The 20,676-nt window shown below is 40.1% G+C and overlaps 1 protein-coding gene across 4 annotated transcripts in view; it reads right to left on the reverse strand.

The window, feature by feature from the left end:
* MTCL3 (MTCL family member 3) overlaps positions 1 to 20,676 on the reverse strand; it is a 159,704-nt gene that overhangs the window by 13,388 nt on the left and 125,640 nt on the right. For 3 of the 4 annotated variants that reach the window (XM_073627221.1, XM_073627222.1, XM_073627219.1), the window contains exons 3-6: positions 17,832 to 18,083; positions 11,985 to 12,311; positions 11,817 to 11,896; positions 723 to 1,905 (exon numbers count right to left, since the gene is read on the reverse strand). In XM_073627221.1, coding sequence (XP_073483322.1) covers positions 723 to 1,905; positions 11,817 to 11,896; positions 11,985 to 12,311; positions 17,832 to 17,966 — 1,725 coding nt within the window. In that variant the 5' untranslated portion in view covers positions 17,967 to 18,083. The remainder of the gene's footprint in view (positions 1 to 722; positions 1,906 to 11,816; positions 11,897 to 11,984; positions 12,312 to 17,831; positions 18,084 to 20,676) is intronic. The other variant, XM_073627223.1, reaches the window with a different exon arrangement.

Below are 20,676 nucleotides of genomic sequence, written 5' to 3' on the forward strand. Positions count from 1 at the left end.
GACACAATTTTTCTTTTGTTGTGGTGTTTTAGACACACTTTCTTGCATGTGTATCAAACTTCTGGAGTTTGTTTACTGGGCAAGGAGAAGAGCGCAGTTCTACAGGAGGAGAGGAATTCTTCATGTGTGAAAATGAACGCAAAAATGTCCAAAAATGTGTATTTGGTGTGTTTACAGCTGTTACTACTGAAGTTTTTGGGAGAACACCTGAATACGCTCAGAAAATGCTCATGTACTTTTTTATTATAGAATATATAGCGTAGGGCAACTCAGCGCACAAGTGTGAACAGGGGCAATTTGTAAAAATGGGATTCTGTGTAGTCAGGCATAGGGAAACAAGTAAAAAAAATGCTTGTGTGAATGGGTGCTTACTTCCACTTTTAATATAGTAGAGGATCCTATGGTAGGCCTTGGCATATAACATGCTTCATGCAAATAAAATAAAGGAAAAGTGATTATATTGAAATACCTTACAATCGTGAAACAAACACTTGAAAACTGAATTCAAATGCCAACTTGAAACCAGGGTAAACCTATGCGATGATTTTAACTGTAAAATATTTAGGTTTAGAATTGCTTTCCATTAAAAATAGCTCTGGTATGCATCGGTGTGGGATGGAAAATAATTTGTTCTGACATAAAACCTTGTACCCTGAGTATCTTGGACATTATGTCACATGCAAAACACAACAGTAAACATAGGCATAAGAGTTATATTTTACCTCTGGTAGCTGGAGGCTCACTGTATCCTGTCGTGGCTGCCAGTGGATGTCATTCTGAAAAACTTTTGCTGTTTGTTCGAGATGAAGCATTTCTAAGCATTGGCTCAAAGTTTCAGAATTATTATCAGTCAACAGAAAGTCTGATTGTGTCAGTTTGCTCTGTGACTGCTTAGAACTACAAAAGGAAGCAGCAGTTTTGGTCTCGTAGCTTTTTAAAAGCTTTTCAACAACCCCATAGTTAGATCTAGAATCAGCTGATCGAGGCCGTCCTGACAAGTTGATTCTTTTCCAGTTGTGTTCTTGTAGGACATTTTGGTAGCTACTTATATTTTGAGGACCAGCTGTCTGGCTTGGAGTGTTGGTTTTCACAGCTTTAACAGGCTTACAAAGGCTGTTGTTCAAACAAGCCTGTTCACCGTTGTCAGGTACTTTAACTGGTTGGATAATGGCTTTCTCAGTGGTTGGACATTCACCCTTTGGTAAACTGGGTGGCTTTTTTTCCACAGGCTGTTCCACATCTAACGATTCATCAGAAACTGAATTTCCCTTGCCTGTCTTAAATACAATCCTGTTAAATTCGTCAATCTTGGCTGCTAATTTTCCATTCTTTATTGTGTTAACATAATTATATCCAGAGCCTGCTGGGGAATGTTCTAGCATCATCATATCAGGGTATAAATCAATTGAATGCAAATGCCCATTTTTTGACACTGAGGCATTTTGTTTGTTCCTTTCTGGAGTTAAGCTGCTGACATCTGTTAAGCTGTTAAACAAAGTTTCTGTCAGGCTCACTTCTTCAAGTCCTCCAATGTCACACAACCACTGAACGTGACATAGCCCATCATTATATCTGTCCAGGCTAAAGTCTGAAATCTGATTCTTACTTGCCATACAACACTGATTCATATTAATTGATGATTTCTTATTGATATCAGGAAATATAGAGCTTGATAAATCTAGTGAGAAATTCCAGGATGATAAATTGCAATCTTGATCTTCTAAGGGATGAACACCTATCTTGGAATTCTGAGTCAAGCTGGATGGCTTAGCTTGTATTGATGTATTGCTGCTTGAATTGTCCTTTTGCTTAATTCTAGAATATTTTGAAAAATGAGCAGGATTCTGGTCTGTTTTCATGTTCAGTTTTTTTTTGGAATCCTCATCATCTGGATCTGCCACAGTCCTGGACACAGGAAAATACATAAATGCCATTAACATAATATATCACTATTAACAAACGCTTACAAAATCATCATTTCAGTTCTATAAATAGGGAAAAACAACAAAATCCAGTATAAAAATAAAATATGTCATAGTACAGTATGTTAATTGGCTGCAATTAGTAAAATAACATACTGTACACACCTTTTTGCCAGTAAAAATAGGGTCAAGTTTTGTGCCTTGTTCTGCAGTAATAGCAGACCCAATCCTTTTGTCCCTGTTACAGATAATCTTTTACAGAAATATATATTTGGGTGGACAGGGTTCACTGCCATGAGAAAACTGTACAACACTCATAAGTGTTATTTCTTCAATCTAGTGGCATTTTGACAGATTATTTTTCTTGTGGTCATTGTACTTGAAAGATGAACTCTAAAGATGTCCATATTCATGAATACATATTTATAATATTATTAAATTTATAATAATATTAAAGTTTGGCTATGCTGATTTTTTTTTAAATAATGACATAACAGTTCTTTCATGGCCTTATATTACATTTATGGCAAGCATTATTTACAGCCACACTCACAAGGAAGCCCATGATGATGAAGCTTGTCAGTACACATGTAGCACGGAGCAGAGGGAAAGCTCGCAACTCGCTATCAATCAGGATTCTCTTGATGGAAAGACCACAACATAATTTGGTGAGACTGTTCATGCTGCAAATAGACTCTTCAAATGTGTGACATGTCAGTGTGTTTGTGAACTAACTGAGCCCTATTAATCTACCATGCAACCTACACAGTATTCAACTGAATAGGCTTCCAGTTTATACAAGTTATTGGAGTTATATGATACTACTGTAAACATACTCTAAAGTGTGGGATTATCTCAACAAGATTGTAATTGTAATAAACTTGGGACATCCTTGTTCCTAAATAAATCTGCATGCACTTTGAGCATATACTTTTCATTTCTTTTTATTATTGGAAACCATGCTTTTGTAGGGGTCTGCAAGGTTTTAGCTTCTGGGACATATTTGTTTTGAACGTACTACACAGCAGGTGTAGCAATATGCGATTTAAAGCTGATATCTACAGGTTTGGTAATGTTAATAGAGTGGGGTCCTGCTTTGGTTTGTTGCTTTTTACATCTTTTAATGTGTGTTAATGAAGATTAGTAATATTTTTACTATACATTTGATTCATCCCTGATTTAACCCTGACAGTTTTTTTGCCATATGTGTATCATTGGAAAGATCTCCCTTCACTTCCTGTCCCACAGCCAAAACAGGAAGTGAGAGAAAATCCATGTAAGTTGAGAGAATTCCTGGTTTTCCCCACGGTAACTAGAACTCGTGTCCCTATTAATTACCCTCTATTACTGTTCTGAGGACAACCCAAAATATTGGATTTTCTTCCACTTTCATTTTCAATGATAATAGTAAATAGGACAAATAGAGAGGTTAAATCTCCCAAATGGGGACAGAAATAAAGACCTTATAGGTGTTCTAATCCCTCTCCACTCTGTCCAACACTAAAGTATAACTGAAGGCAAAACTTTTTTAAACTCTACCCTAGTTAGTCAATTTGGATGGAACCATTTATGGAATATATATCAAGGGTCAGTGCTTACCTGCATATACTGTATGTAATAAAAGAACATAGCCTACATTACTAAAAGAAACAAATATGCTGCAAATGAACACACTCTGTTTTGGTGTCTGTCTACACAGGGTTTTTTGGCTTTTGATTTCTATTAAACTACATTTATACAAAACAAATTACATTTACAGTAACAAATTGTTGTGATGTCATGCTCATGGTCTATGGCCACCCAAACCTTTCCCAGCTAGAGATTTCCTTAATCCATTCCACTGCCCCTGAAACACTCCATGTAATCATAAGCATTTCACTTCGATAGATGTTTCTGACTGTACATCTCTGGTAAGAGGTGCTCTACTTACCCCTAACAAAGTATTATGATCTCCAGATATGGCCTCACTGTCAAGTTACTCTAAGCATTATCTGAAGTTGGGGGGCATTTACATAGAATGAAATCTGCAAGTTTGGAGAACATAGGGCACATAGAAACACCTATAGGACTAATCTGAGGTATCATCAGGGATGTCTGCTATCATATAGTCTACTAAGAGCCGTTTTTTATTATTTTAATACATGTGCTTAAAGAAAAGCATCATGAAAGCCTAACCAAACCTCCTTGATGAATATAATAATTGGATATTAGTAATATAGAATTAATATTGTATTTCCATAAAATTCAGCTCAATGCCCCAACCCCAGTATATCTAAGGCTCTCTTTCTCTTTGTCTCTTCTCTGGCTGGAAGGTCCTTACTGATGCACAGAGCAGTTCTGACATTATGACGTCAGCACTGCTCTTTGCACCACTACATAGTGAATGAAGGGTGTCCTGGCAGTGCCTCCTCAGAGGACTGGGTTATGATGTCCTGCAAAATGCGCTAAAACTGATACACTGGGGTCATCTTGAGGGGAAAAAGAGCTACTGTAGAGGGAAGGGGGGGTGGATTTGGGGTAAGGGGGACAGCTCTACACTGCAGGTGAGCTGCGTTTCTTTTTTTTTTTTACAACACTTGAGGATTTTTTTAAAAGAAAGAAAATAAACTAAGAGAAGCCATGTGCCCCTTCTTAAGCAGATCACAGGTTTACTTTAAGTTGCTTATGTCTCTATATCGGGAACATATTCAAATGTGTCTGTTGCCATGGGGGAGCTGATGTGACAACATGCATATCTGTTTATATGTGCCAGTGCTAGGCTGTATTTTCACAGACACAGTATAGCTTTGTTTCTTTCCCATGACAACAATCAAAGTCTGAATATTGCACAGAGATATAAATAACACTTTAAGGGTCTTTGTATGTGCCAAATAATGAACATGGTGCTTAAACTATTTAAAAGTGACACACAAAACAAAACAAACAAAATCAATCAATAAGTGGAGGTCAGCCATTTTATATTATACATAGTCTTTTCTAACTTCAGATAAATTTTATGAAAATCTGTCAACTGCTGCCAAAAAAGCCCATCTATTTTGTATGACTAAAATGATTTTTAGCTAAGACACAAAGGCCTCTTTCTTAAAATACTTTGCTTATAAGCCAACATTCTGCCCTTTCCATAAAGTGAAATGCAATGGTATAAACAGATTTTCCTCCTGGGAAAATGTGATTGCTGATATTAATCCAAAATATATTTCTTGAGTACATCTTTTGAACAGCTTGGAAACATCATAATGCTTCAACGGTACTAATGTTCCTTATCTGTGAGTCTTGTGATATGTTTACAGGAATATGTGTTCCAGGACTGAAATCTTACTAGTTAAAATGGATTGTAACATGATAATCTATACAGCTTGATTTTTGATAAGACAACACATTTGAATATCATAACAGTACTAAAAACTTTAGTACAGCCAATAAGCCTAAAAAAATATAGAATTTTATGTAAGAGAACAATGTATACTATTACATACACAGTGGCAGAAGTAATGCTACAAGACATATAGGGGGATTTAATAAAACCGGAGAGTGCAACAGCTTTGCATAGAAACCAATCAGCTTCCAGGTTTTTTTTTTTATTTCAAAGCTTAGTTGAACAAGCTGAAGTTAGAAGCAGTTTGGCTACCATGCACAGCTGCCCCAGATGCTGCAGTCTCCAGTTTTTTTAAAATCTCCCCTAAACTGTGCAAATATACATATTTGTTTAATTAGGAATCACATTTGCCTCTGTATTTCATTACATCTTAGCAATGTATTTTTAAAGCAGAACTCCAGGAATTAGATAAAATCGACCCTTGCAGTGCAGGGTGCCCCACTGTAAGTGCAATGATTGTTTAGTATAGGGGCAAAGAGATAAGGTGTAGTTACCCTATCATTTGTGGTGAGGCAGGCTCCAGCTCTGTTCATTTCTACCCGAAACTCTGGTGTGTGGGCAGGCTGTGAGCAGTCCCTCTGCATCACAAACATTGCAAAGCTATTAACCCTGCATTTTATATGGAGGAGGCAAGCATGTGACTGCAGTTGATAGTGCTTTAGGGAAGTTGGTGGCGTAGAACCAATCACATGGATTGAGGGATCCTGCTGGAGCCAGGCATACGGTAAGTACTATACCATATCCCTGCACTAAATGAGCATTTAGTCCTTGCAGTTTGGGGGGACCCCACTGTAATGGCAGATTTTCTCTAATTACGGAGTTTAGCTTTACGTTATAAAATATCCTCCATATGAACATTTTCTGTGTTTTCTGAACACTAAAAGAGCTCGATTAGTTGAAATTTGTTTCAGTTTAGTTAAAATGTTTTGAACTAAAATAATATGAAGACAAAGCACCTCATATTAATTACATATTAAAGTCCAACACTGGGAAACTTTTAAATAATTCTCTTCCAGTGGGGCTGGAAACTCCAAATCCCATGAAATTAGCAGTCAGAGGCAGCAGGGCACTGCAGTGCATTAGTGCATCTAGATGGAGCAGATGAGCATAGGAAATATATACTTTTTTACTATAATCATTAGCTCAATTTAGTGGCCATAATGCAGTATTCTCCTGATTTCCTTTCACTCTGTTTCAATTAAATGCCCAGGTGCTCACCCACAAAGAAATTCATATAAATTCAAAACTGGTTTAGAGACACTCATGGGTCTTGCAGAGGAGGAAGATCAAACAGTCCTGTTTTTGATCTTCCTCCTATGCAAGACCCGTGAGTGCTTGAAAACCAGTTTTGGATTTGTGTTGTCATATTACACATGAAAATAATTAAAACCAACATTTGCCCAAGGTACATTTAGAATATAACTGGCAGATATATTATTTTCAGTAACCAGTCAGCTCGGAACACCAGTGAACTGACTTGTCCAAATAATATAGGCCTACAATAAAAAATTTCAAAAACCATCATACATCTGTTTTAATGTATTTCTAACAGGGTAAATGACTGTATCCCTGCAAATGGAGTACTTACCTCTCCTTTTTACAAAATATCATGAATGGTACTGTTTCAATCATTTCAATTTGTAGTAACTTTGACTATTGTGAAAAACTGAGCTAGAGAGTTTGAGTAAAATCTTTAAACTTCTTATAGATGTTGCTATTTGAATTCAATTATTATATGCTAAATTGCTGATGCAAAGAAAAGTAGCTCTAACATACAATATCTCACAAAAGTGACTACACCCTTCTCATATTTGTAAATATTTTATCATATCTTTTCAAATGACTACACTGAAGAAATGACATTTTGCTACAATGTAGTGAGTTTGTATAACAGTGTAAGTTTGCTGTCCCCTAAAAATAACTCAACACAGCCATTAATGTCTAAAAGTGAGTACACCCCCTAAGTGAAAATGTCCAAATTGGGTCCAAAGTGTCAATATTTTGTGTAGCCATCAGTATTTTCCAGCACTGCCTTAATCCTCTTGGGCACAGCGTTCACCAGAGCTTCACAGGTTACCACTGGAGTCCTCATCCACTCCTCCATGAGGACATCACAGAGCAGGTGGATGTTAGAGACCTTGCGCTTCTCCACCTTCCGTTTGATGATAGAGTAAAATAGAGTTTAGGTCTGGGGACATGTTTGGCCAGTCAGTCACCTTTACCCTTAGCTTCTTTAGCAAGGCAGTGGTCGTCTTGGAGGTGTGTTTGGGGTCGTTATCATGTTGGAACACTGTCCCATGGCCCAGTCTCCTAAGGGAGGGGATCATGCTCTGCTTCAGTATGTCAAGTACATGTTGGCATTCATGGTTCTCTCAATGAACTGTAGTTCCCCAGTGCTGGCAGCACTCATGTAGCCCCAGACCATGACACTTCCACCATCATGCTTGACTGTAGACAAGACATCCTTTTCTTTGTACTCCTAACCTGGTTGCCGCCACGCATGCTTGACACCATCTGAACCAAATAAGTTTATCTTGGTCTCATCAGACCACAGGACATGGTTCCAGTAACCCATGTCCTTAGTCTGCTTGTCTTCAGCAAACTGTTGGCGGGCTTTCTTGTGCATCATCTTTAGAAGAGGCTTCTTTCTGGGACGACAGCCATGCGGACCAATTTTATGCAGTGTGTGGCGTATGGTCTAACCACTGACGGGCTGCCTCCCCCCACCCCTTCAACCTCTGCAGCAATGCTAGCAGCATTTATATGTCTATTTCCCAAAGACAACCTCTAGATATGCCGCTGAGCACGTGCACTCAACCTCTTTGGTCGACCATGGCGAGGCCTGTTCTGAGTGGAACCTGTCCTGTTAAACTGCTGTATGGTCTTGGCCACCGTGCTGCAGCTCAGTTTCAGGGTCTTGGCAATCTTCTTATAGCCTAGGCCATCTTTATGTAGAGCAACAATACTTTTATTGAGATCCTCAGAGATCTTTGCCAAGAGGTGACATGTTGAACTTCCAGTGACCAGTATGAGAAAGTGAGAACTATAACATCCAATTTAACACACCTGCTCCCCATTCACACCTGAGACCTTGTAACACTAATGAGTCGCATGACACTGGGGAGGGAAAAAGCCTCATTGGGCCAATTTTGAGGGGACAGCAAATTTACACTGTTATACAAGCTCTACACTCACTAATTTACATTGTAGCAAAGTGTCATTTCTTCAGTGTTGTCACATAAAAATATAATAAAATATTTACAAAAATTTGAGGGGTGTACTCACTTTTGGGATATACTGTATATGCAGGCTGTTGTGCAGCCTATCAGCATCCCAGATTGTATTTTATGTTTAGTAGCTCAGTTCTTTTACATTCTTAAACCATAAGCTATAAATAAGCCCACTATAGTTTTTTCTTGTTCCTGTGTTCTTTATGTTTAAAGTTCACCTGCCCCTTTCTGACAAGCTTACATTTAAAAACAAGGCAGGAATTTCCGTTTAGCTTGATATGTAGCATGATTACTTAGGATGGTCCCTTTTGCTTGTGCACACTTTTGTTGTGTTGACGCTAATCGGCATGTCCAAGTTTTTTTTAAATATAGACACATGGAATCGCCTATGCAATCAGTCCACATGAGGATAACAGTTACAGTTTACAGCAATGAATACTGAATGCTACACAGTGAAAAAAAAGAAAGTTCAAAAGCCTATAAAAGCTTAACGTATCGACATTGCAAATCATTATTATTTGCAATGCTGATAATTTAATTGCCTAGTAACAAATATGTCCTACACCTTTACTTGTTCAAAATTTTATTTGATTACCGTTAGCACATACATAATCAGTAATGAAATAAATATTTATATTTTTTTTTTTTTCAAATGTTATACTGGTGCCCACGTTTAATTGCTCTATTACTGTAATGCTTACACAGCCTTTCCTTTGTGCGGTTTAGTTTTGTGCTTGCTTCTACAAGTACAAGCTAATATATTCACATAGAAAAAAAACACAATACTTGTGATGGTGTCCCAAGAATCTAAATCTCCCCAAAGAAACATATGGAAAGCTGACAGCACTGAGTGGGCGCACATGAATAACAGCTCCCAGCTGTTGCTTATTCAAATAACAATGCCAAAAAACGATACAATTATTTTTTGGTATAGTAAGTCTACCCTGTTTTAGGGGGAGTACTGTGTATGAGTACTGTGTATGAGTTAGATGAAATGTGCTTCCTGCAGTGCAGAAATCTACTAGTGTATATACACACTATATTACCAAAACTATTGGGACCAGGGCCGGCGCTCCCGCTAGGCGAACTAGGCAGCCACCTAGGGGCGCACTGCCGCCTAGCCTAGCCGGGAGGGTGCAAGCCGGCCCGGATGGATCTTTCTGAAGTAATTGATCGGCCAGCGCGACTCCGTCAGAATAGTCCTGTGCTGACTGTGTCACTCACTGTGCATTCCTGTGCAGTGTGCAGGCTTCACACACGGTCCAGGTAGCACTGCCTGTGAGTGAATTGGATTGGTTGACGCCGCTGCCCGCCTGACCCCGCCTATCGCGAATACGGCCTGGCTGGCAGCAGTGTGCCAGGACAGATGCCGTGCCAGCCAATGAAGTGCTGAGCACAGGCATGGCGCGCCGCCTGCCTCAACGTGACCTCGTTCCCTCCTTCAGTCCCACCCACAACAGAGCAGAGGAGCCCGTGCAGTTCCTGGCTGTCCCACACGGTGTGTGCACGGTGGAGGCTGGAGCTGAGAAGGTACAGTAAGTAATAGTATGGCCTGTAATAATTGATGTCTGGGCCTGGCTGTAGACAGACTGTATACACAGTCTGCAGTCATATTCGGAATACCCTATAGTCAGTTTTATGCTTGTATGTAGAATATATATTTATAGTATGGAGAAATATATATTGGATACTGTCTGGATTGTGGGGAAACATGATGATCTTAGGTAAGACAAGAGAAGAGATAGGGACGGACCAGTGTGTGATATCAGCAGTAAATTATATAAGCAGCAGTCTCGTGTGCCATTTCCCAATATTATATCAGCAGGAAAATATAATATATACAAAAGCAGCAGTCTTGTGTGATCCCCAATATTATATAATTAATATTATTATATTAAAAGACTGCTGGTTTTGTTATTATATTAAAAGACTGCTGCTTTTGTAGTAAGTAGGCAGTCTTGCCAAGGGCGCAAAATAGTCTAGCACCGGCCCTGATTGGGACGCCTGCCTTTACACGCACATGAACTTTAATGCCATCCCAGTCCTAGTCCGTAGGGTTCAATATTCAGTTGGTCCACCCTTTGCAGATATAACTCTTCAGGGAAGGCTGTCCACAAGGTTTAGGAGTGTGTCTATGGGAATGTTTGACCATTCTCCCAGAAGCGCATTTGTGAGGTCAGTTACTGACGTTGGATGAGAAGACCTGGCTCGCAGTCTCCGCTCTAATTCATTCCAAAGGTGTTCTGTTGGGTTAAGGTCAGGGCTCTGTGCAGGTCAGTCAAGTTCCTCCACCCCAAACTCGCTCATCCATGTCTTTATGGACCTTGCTTTGTGCACTGATGCGTAGTCATGTTGGAACAGGAAGGGGCCATCCCCAAACTGTTACCACAAAGTTGGGAGCATGAAATTGTCCAAAATGTCTTGATATGCTGATGCCTTAAGAGTTCCCTTTACTGGAACTAAGGGGCCAAGCCCAACCCCTGAAAAACAACCCCAGATCATAATCCCCCCTCCACCAAATGATTTGGACCAGTGCACAAAGCAAGGTCCATAAAGACATGGATGAGCAAGTTTTGGGTGGATGAACTTGACTGGCCTACACAGAGTCCTAACCTCAACACCTGGGATGAAGTAGAGCGGAGACTTGAGCCAGGCCTTCTCGTCCACATCAGTGCCTGACCTCACAAATGCGCTTCTGGAAGAATGGTCAAACATTCCCATAGACACACTCCTAAACCTTGTGGTCAGCCTTCCCAGAAGAGTTGAATCCGTTATAGCTGCAAAGGGTGAGCCAAATATTGAACCCTACAGACTAAGACTTAAAGTTCATGTGGATGTAAAGGCAGGCCTCCCAATACTTTTAGTAATATAGTATATGTTTTCTGTACTTGCCAAAAATGTTTTTATAGTCTGAAAAAATAAACTGCAGCTACCACATCTAAGGACTGGCAAACTGCATTGTATTACATTTTTGTTCTTAGGCTTAGTTATCCTTTAAAGTCAGAGGGTCTATATAACAGGTTTCCTTTAAAAAGCAAGAAACTATTAATGCACAAAGTTTGGTATTTTTTAAACAAATATTTTGTCTAATAACCAGCTGATTGCACATTGCAAAGTTACAAAATGAAGACTAATAAAACTAGACAAAGGGATTGGTACTGTAAACATTTCAGTGATCCAATTTGTTGGAGAGCTGCCAGTCTGTAATAACACAAGGCTGAACCACATAAGTCATAATCTGTTTAAATGTAAAAGATACATGATTGTCAGCTTGCAGTAAATATATACCTTTTGCAGTTGGATCTTGTTCGGATTTCTTCCTGGTATTTACATAGCTCCTCGCTGACTCTGGCAATCTCTTTTAGAGCCTGAAGTGAACAAAACATTTTAATTAAACTGCAGTTGCTACTTGCCATACACAGGCATGACTGAGCAGCTAATCAAACCAGTACTCACATCATTCAACGTGTCGTTTTCAGTTTTGGACATCCTTTGGGCTAGCCAGTTTTCTGATTCCGATTTGCGAACCTCAGGCTTTTTATCAGATATTTTGGTTTCAGTTATATTCTCCTTATTTGAACGCGGACAGCTGTTGACTGATAGTTTACTGTTTTTCTCCGACCCAATGCTGACCATGTTGTTTTGGTGACTTTGTCTTTCAGAGTTTATCGGCTTGGTTGGTTCCGTCTGTGAGGGTATTGAGAAAGGAAGCACTTTTTCCTCAATGTCGCCATCATCGCCATTCAGAGTTTTCTCTCTTCTTAGTCTGACTTCCTGGTACAGCTGTATAAGACATCAGAAAAAGTGACCAGAGCCACTGCATCAGACACATCATTCGTAAAGCAAAGCATTAGCCAACAATAATATAAAACTGAATAGCCTAATAAAAGAATTTAAAAAGCAGCTTTTGCAGCAATACCGCTCCCCACCATACATTTTCCACTACAAGATGTCCTCAGTCTGACAGTCAGCATTATTCAGCTCACCTCCTCTGAGCCCAGGCCATCATGGACCTGCCTCAGCCTGTGACCTGATAGTGAAGGAGAAGCAAAACAGCCATCAGCTCATTGTTCTGTCACTTTGCTTTGTCCTTCTATCAGCATGCTCCTTGTCAGCACATGAAATAACTGATTCTCTGTGCTGCTTCATTTTCTCACACTCATATTAATGGATACCAAGCCGCATTCATTTGTCTTTTTATATCAGAGCAATGTTTCTCAACACCAATCCTCAAGGCGCCCCAACAGGTCATGTTTTCAGGCTGTCCATTATTTTACACAGGTGATTTGATTAGTTTCATTGCCTTAGTAATTGCCACAGCCGTTTCATCAGAGGGAAATCCTGAAAACATGACCTGTTGGGGCGCCTTGAGGACTGGACTTGAAAAACACTGGCTTATGGCGCGTACACACGGTCGGAGTTTCTGATGGGAAATGTTGGATGTGAGCTTGTTGTCGGAAAGTCCAACCGTGAGTATGCTCCATCGAACATTTGCCGTCGGACTTTCTGCCAACAAATGTTTCTTAGCAGGTTCTCAAATTTTTCGCCAACAAAACTTTGTTGTCAGAAAGTCCGATTGTGTGTACACAAGTCCGTCGCACAAAAGTTCACGCATGCTCTGAATCAAGCAGAAGGAGCCGCACTGGCTATTAAACTTCCTTTGTCTCGGCTTGTCGTACGTCTTGTATGTCATAGCGTTCCCACGTTTGGAATTGTTGGCCAACATTTGTGTGACCGTGTGTATGCAAGACAAGTTTGAACCAACAACCATCGAACAAAAATCCACGGTTTTGTTGGCGGAAAGTCCGATTGTGTGTACGAGGCATTAGAGTTTAGCAGTAAATTTTATTTAAGCATTTTACCAGTTTAACAGAGTTAGTGACATATCCACTCTATGTCTGACCTTTTTAGGTCTTCTTTCCACATCTTTTTCCTAGGCACCATCAATTATGTGCTGATAAAAATACTAAAAGCTTTTACATATCAGATCCTCCAACATGACCCATTCCAGTAGCACTCTGTTTCTTCTAACTTCTCCACCTTTCCGGTTAGACTCAACTGAGCTGAAACAGTTAAGAGTTAACCAAAATATCAGGTGGGTATGAGCACGGTTCTATTGCAAAGTACATATTGGAGCGTGTCATATAAGACAGCCTTAGACATTCAACTGATCTCAAACCCGTTTGTTCCGCTAAAAGTAATCCTGCTAGGTAAGCCCTGGGAAAGAGTAGAAACCACAAGATACTTGCTGTTACCCTTTTGGACTGAAAAATGCCTTCTGTGAACCCTCAGGTCCCATGTTTAGCTCCAAAACATGAGGCTATTATGTTTAGGTGCAAGCAGCAGGCACAGGTGCACCGTTTGGCCCCACTGCCGGAAGACTGTAAAACCACCAACGGGTTGATTTACTAAAACTGGAGAGTGCAAATCTGGTGCAGCTGTGCATGGGAGCCAATCAGCTTCTAACTTCAGCTTGTTCAATTAAGGTCTGACAAAAAAAACCTGGAAGCTAAATGGTTTCTATGCAAAGCTGCACCAGATTTTGCACTCCCGTTTTAATACATCAAACCCCAAGTGTGCAAGGGGCCTTAGGATTCAGATTTTACAATGTTACAAAAGGTTTGATTTTTCCATCCGAGTGTCTGAGCCTTATACCACCCTCAGATTTAAAGTCCAATTACTGCTGCCGAATCACTGAGAGGGAAATTGAGCTATTAATATTAAAATTATACTAGAATCAGGGGTTGCAAAAATGAGGCTTTTCTGGCTACAGTAAGTAACTGCAGGTTTAAAATAGTTGACAGGTGTGTTATGTAAGCATAGATGAGTTGCAGTTGTTTTAAAAAAGGATTTAACTTTCATAAATGTATACAGTCTGTAAAATATTCAGGAAGTTATCAGAGCAAAATATATATAAAATTGTGTACTGTTCAGGAGGCAAAGCATTTTCCTATTAACAGCTGAGTTCCTTACTACAGTATATTGCTGTAAAGAGGATCAAAGGGCAATTGAGGCTCTATTGGTGCTTCCTGGAGATGGTGATTTGGCAGCATTTTAGTCAATAACGGATCTTCTTCTCCATTAGGTTCGGTGGTAGCACCACTTGGTGGTTCTACAGCTGGTAAAGTTTTAGCAACTGATTCTGCATAATTCTTATAGTTAGGATATCTGTCTTTTTTTATGAAAGTACAGTTATGCTTTAACCACTTCAGCTCCTAGAGGCTTACCCCCTTCATGACCAGGCCATTTTTTGTGATACGGCACTGCGTTACTTTAACTGACAATTGCACGGGCGTGCCATGCTGTACTCAAATATATATTTTTTTCCACAAATAGAGCTTTCTTTTGGTGGTATTTGATCGACTCTGCAGTTTTCATTTTTTGCGCTATATACAAAAAAAGGCCAACAATTTTGAAAAATAATAATAATTTTTACTTTCTGCTATAAAACATTCCCAATAAAAAGATGTAAAAAAAAAAATTCTTCATCAATGTAGGCCAATATGTATTCTGCTACATATTTTTGGTAAAAATAAAAAATCCTAATACGTGTATATTGATTGGTTTGCGCAAAAGTTATAGCGTCTACAAACTATAGGATATTGTTATTTATTTTTTTATTTTTATTCTTTTATTAGCAATGGTGGCGATTAAGGATGAGCCGAACACCCCCCCAGTTCGGTTTGCACCAGAACATCCAAACAGGCAAAAAATTTGGACAAACAAATGAACACCGTTATGGTCTATGGGACACGAATGTGAAAAATCAAAAGTGATAATTTTAATGGCTTATATGCAAGTTTTTGCTCTAGAAAAGTGTTTGGGGACCCGGGTTCTGTCCCAGGGGACATGTATCAATGCAAAAAAGAGTTTTAAAAAAGGGCGTTTTTCGGGAGCAGCGATTTTAATAATGCTTAAAGTGAAACCATAAAATTGAAATATTCCTTTAAATATCGTGCCTTGGGGGTGTCTATAGTATGCCTGTAAAGTGGCACAGTTTTTCCGTGTTTAGAACAGTGCCACAGCAAAATGACTTGCAGGGAAGGGGTTAACATCAGGGGTGATCAAAGGTTAAATGTGTTCCCTGGGAGTGCTTAATAACTGTGGGGGGTTTGCTTTGACTGGGGGAATGTAAAGATCTGTGTTCCTGCTTAGCAGTGGTTGTAAAGGACTATCCTTAGGTGATAAACAGAGATTAAACAAATCTTCCTACATAAGTTGTATCTGTCTATCTGCAGTCTTCTCTTCTCTACATCTGTTTGAAGTCCAGAATTTATAAGCTTGTCTGAAAGTTCAGAAAAAGGGGGGCTGCAGAGATCAGTGAGGAGAGCTCTGAGAGCTGATTGGAGGGAAGGGACACACACCCCTCCACACAGCACACAGGAAAAGAGCTAAGGCTGTCAATCAACTGGAGATTCCTTCCCTGTCACCATTTTTCTCTTGGTGTCAGGGAAACTTATCAGAAATGATTCATGCTGATAGCAGAGGAATGAAGCAGCAGACAGAAATGACACTTAGTATACCCTATAGAAGGATATGCTTTGTTCATATTTCATGCCTGAGATTACAACCACTTTAAGGCTAATTTACTGGCTGTTCATATGTGATTAAGATCTCAAAACACGGCTTCATTCCCACAGCTCAGTGTGAACCTGGGCTTACTCATGAAAGAGACCTAGAGTCGGTTCACATTGGAATGTACACGTTCCCGTGCAGTCCCTCGCATTCCGGTTTTGACAGCCCATGCATTTGAACAGACTGCAAAATACACTGGGACATGCTAAAAAAGTAGCGCAATTACTACTTTTGCAGATCTCACTGCAATTTTGTGGCCGCAAACACACTGACGCATTCCAATGAGAAAGGGCCCTTAAAGCGGTATTAAACCCAAAAACAGAAAAGTAATGTATATCATCTTACATACTCTATATTATAGCTATATAAATGTGGTGGTTGTATTTTTTATTTCTTATATTTTCAGCTGATGATCTGTCTTAAGGTGTCTCCTCTCCAGATGGAGGAGCACCGGAGTTACCTTTGAATAGCAGCATTGTCAATCTGAGGAAAGGGTAGTGTTAGAGTCCTTTCACACAGTGTGTTGTCCTCTACTCAGCAGGGAATCCATGAACAGATCGGAAATGGGTGGATGCTAGTTTAGTGACATCCGTGCCTGTTCAATCTGTGTCTGCATTTAGATAGTGGACTGTGGCAGATCTGTGATGGTTCTATTGGTGGTTGGATGTAAACGAACCTGTGTTTGCTTACATCGCGCTACCTCCTATCCATCACTTTTAGGTCCAGGAAAATGGAAAAGGACAAAGTTCATTTTTTTCCCTGACCTGGACGTACTCGGAGGTAGGCTAATGTAAATGGACACAAGTCCATTTACATCTGCCTGCCATAGAGGTGCATGAAGCTTCCAATCAAGTCCACCTGAAAAAATGGAAGGCAGACCCAATTGGAAAGTCCGTGTGAAAGAGGCCTTAGATGTACTAGCAGATTTAGATGGAATTGACAAACAAATTAAAGCCAAACTCCAGCTAACGCTTTTTAAGCAGTCACAGTAAGTTTTTTATTTCCTTTTGTGAGAAAGGTTTTAAATAAATAAATTAAAGCTGATCATTGTAAGTATAACTAACTTGAACTTTTGCTGGACAGCTTGTTCTGTTAAAGGAAGTTGAGAAATAACAGATTACTGGTAGCATCACCATCTAAAGAAAGAAGGTCTAACAAAGAAACCTGCAGCTACCTCACCTAAGAATTGGTGAGCTGAAATATTTTACATTTTTGTTTTCGTGTTTAATACTGCTTTAAAGTGGTTGTAAAGGCTGAATTTTTGTTACCTTCATGCATAGTATGCATGAAGGTAAAAGAACCTTCAGTGCACAGCTCCCCCCTCAGCCCCTCCTAATACTTACCTTAGCCCAATCTAGATCCAGGGATGTGCACGAGACCCGAGGCTCTCCCAGGTCCCTCCCTCCTGATGTTTCTTATTTTTCTTAAATTACATTTTTTTTCCTTTACAATCACTTTAAGGCCTGGTGATGGCATAGAATTCCATGTCAACACTGAAGTCCCAGACTGATACAACCACAACCAGGACTCACTTTAGCCCATCTGAATCCATCCAATACTGAAATATCAGGGAAGAGAAATAAAGAGTTGGATACAATTCCATAGGAGTAGAACACAAGAGTAGAGAAAAAAAACAATCATTTAGTGTAGAAAACGTTGTAGTCATAATGTAGACATGGCAATACTAAGTTGTCAATACAGTGGTATGATCCAAGAAATATATATTACCTCTTCTATCTTTTTCTGCATCATTTTCCATTGACATTCCCATTCTTTTCTTTCACTGTCAAATCTTTCCAACAACTCCATCTTTTCCACATTCCAGTTCCGTTCATTATTTTCCAATTGTCTTTTGAGTTCCATCGCTGCAATGTGAGTGTTTTCCAGCAGGCGCCTTTGCTCTGTCTTTTCTTTCCTGACGTCTGTCTGAGAGTCTGAAGTACATTTACTGGCACATAGCTTGGCTGAGTTAGCTTCTAGCTATAACAAAGGCGAATGACAAGAGAATGAGCAAAGGGCTATTAAAACCCCTAGCATACATGTATGAAATCTGCTATTAATTGTAGAGATAAAAAAATTGTAATTTCCAATAGTATGCAATTTAAGGGACAAAATAGCTATTTATTGTAATATGTCATTGAAGGCAAGAAAACATACGACAAAATAAAAAAAAGAAGCTCCCGGATTTGTATAAAAAAAGTATAGCTTATTTATTATTAAATCGTATTTAATAATATTTATTTAAAATGTGTCAGTACTGAAACCCCCCTCCCCCCAAGGAGATACACTGTATTGTCAAAAGTATTGGTACGCCTGCCTTTACACGCACATTAACTTTAATAGCATCCCAGTCTTAGTCCGTAGGGTTCAATATTGAGTTGGCCCACCCTTTGCAGTTATAACAGCTTCAACTCTTCTGGTAAGGCTGTCCACAAGGTTTAAGAGTGTGTCTATTTGTGTCTATGGGAATGTTTGACCATTCTTCCAAGAGTGCATTTGTGAGGTCAGGCATTGATGTTGGACAAGAGGGCCTGGCTCGCAGTTTCCGCTCTAATTCATCCCAATGGTGTTCTGTTGGGTGAGGTCAGAACTCTGTGCAGGCCAGTCAAGTTCCTCCACCCCAAACTTTATCATCCATTGATTTATGGCCCTTCTTTGTGCACTGGTGAGCAGTCATGTTGGAACAGGAAGATGTCAACCCCAAACTGTTCCCACAAAGTTGGGAGCATGAAATTGTCCAAAATGTCTTGGTATGCCAACGTCTTAAGAGTTCCCTTTACTGGAACTAAGGGGCCAAGCCCAACCCCTGAAAAACAACCCAAGATCATAATCCCCCCTCCACCAAATGACTTGGACCAGTGCACAAAGCAAGGTCCATAAAGACATGGATGCAAAGGGTGGACCAACTCAATATTGAACCCTATGGAATAAGACTGGGATGCCATTAAAGGGTAACTAAAGGTATTTTTTTTAAACAAACATGTCATACTTACCTCCTCTGTACAGTTGGTTTTGCACAGAGTGGCCCCAATCCTCCTCTTCTGGGGTCCCTCAGTGGCGCTCCTGGATTCTCTTTTCTAATGCCTCTTTTGTAATCCCTCGAGGGGCACTCATGCGGGTACGCTCCCATGTCCTGCTGCTGCGTCTATTGACACAGACAGCAGGACTCAGCCTCACCCCTCAGCTCCTGCGTCATTGGATTTGATTGACAGCAGCAGGAGCCAATGGCTGTGCTGCTATCAATCTATCCAATCACCCGAGACACCATCTGGAGCTGGTGTGCTCGTCCCCGTCGCTAGAAAGACTGGGTTCAGGTAAGTAAAAGGGGGGCTGTGGGGGACAGCTGCAGCACAGGTTTTTCACCTTAATTCATAGAATAATTTGGACAGTCCGTTCATTTGAATGTGCTGCAAAACACAGTAGAACATGCAAAAAGTAATGCAAGCACTACTTCTGCAAATTGCACTGCATCAAATCACATGGTACTACAGTACCAGGCAGTTTAGGAGCTGCAAACATTCGTGAGCCATTAATAATAAATTGGCACCGGCGCGCAACTCGCAAGGGCAGTGTGTTCACATGAGGTGCTGGAAATGCATATGGAACCTTTCCTGCACAGCGTTCCAGTGTGAACAGGCCCTGATTGAAGACAAAGTGCATGCACACAAGGCAACACATAGTTGTCATGAATTTTTGACAGGGTAAAATGGATGGAACTTTAATCTTTGAAGTATATTGCAAGTATTACCTTAGGAGATTGCCTTACATATAATCCTCCAATATTTGTAACATTGGGAATAAAGTGAGAATTCCAAGTGAAACTCAATATGAGTGAAGAGGCAATTGTCATCAGAGGGTTCCAAGGTATCAGTGAACAAAACAAAAAATTGGAAAGTAAAGGCAATTAGAATAAGTAGGAGAGGAGAAAGGTAGTGAGAGAAGGGAGTAACATGGAGCAGAAAAAAGGGAAATAAAGGTGGGGGAAAGGGGAGATAAATTCTCCTGCTCCCACAGGCTGCCCAGGTATCCATGTAGCTTAAAGCTTCATCACCCTTTGATATGGTTGGGAGTAGGATAACCATGGAGACCAAATTTTGGGGAATTTCTTTAGGGTGTCAGAAGAAACGACTGATAATTTTTCATTAGTTTTGGTCTCATTCAAACGAGAAGTAACCTGAGAGAAATTTTATACATAAGCCAGCTAGTTTGTTTGGTTGCATTAAAGTGCTTCCAAAGGCTCAAGGTGTAAAAGAGCTTCTATAGGTAGCAGCCCCCCCAGCTCCCACTAATACTCCCCTGAGCTCCATCGTGATCCAGGGACATACACGACAGCCTCGGCTCTCCGGGGACTCTACCTCCTCATTGGCTTAGATGTATGGTAAATTGCCTTGTTTTTGCCTTGGGATTACATTGGGCAGCGCTGTCCAATCCTGGTGTGATCGAACTCTTAAGCTGCATGGATGATTTTTAGCTCTGCATTCACAAATGTCCACCAATGACTGCAGAAAATTCAAACACTTAGGCCAGATTCACACTGTTGCCTTGCAGTAACACATGGCAATAGACGTTACGG

This window comes from Aquarana catesbeiana, linkage group LG04 (genome assembly GCF_042186555.1).
Source record: "Aquarana catesbeiana isolate 2022-GZ linkage group LG04, ASM4218655v1, whole genome shotgun sequence".
In the NCBI taxonomy this organism is placed as follows: Eukaryota; Metazoa; Chordata; class Amphibia; order Anura; family Ranidae; genus Aquarana; species Aquarana catesbeiana.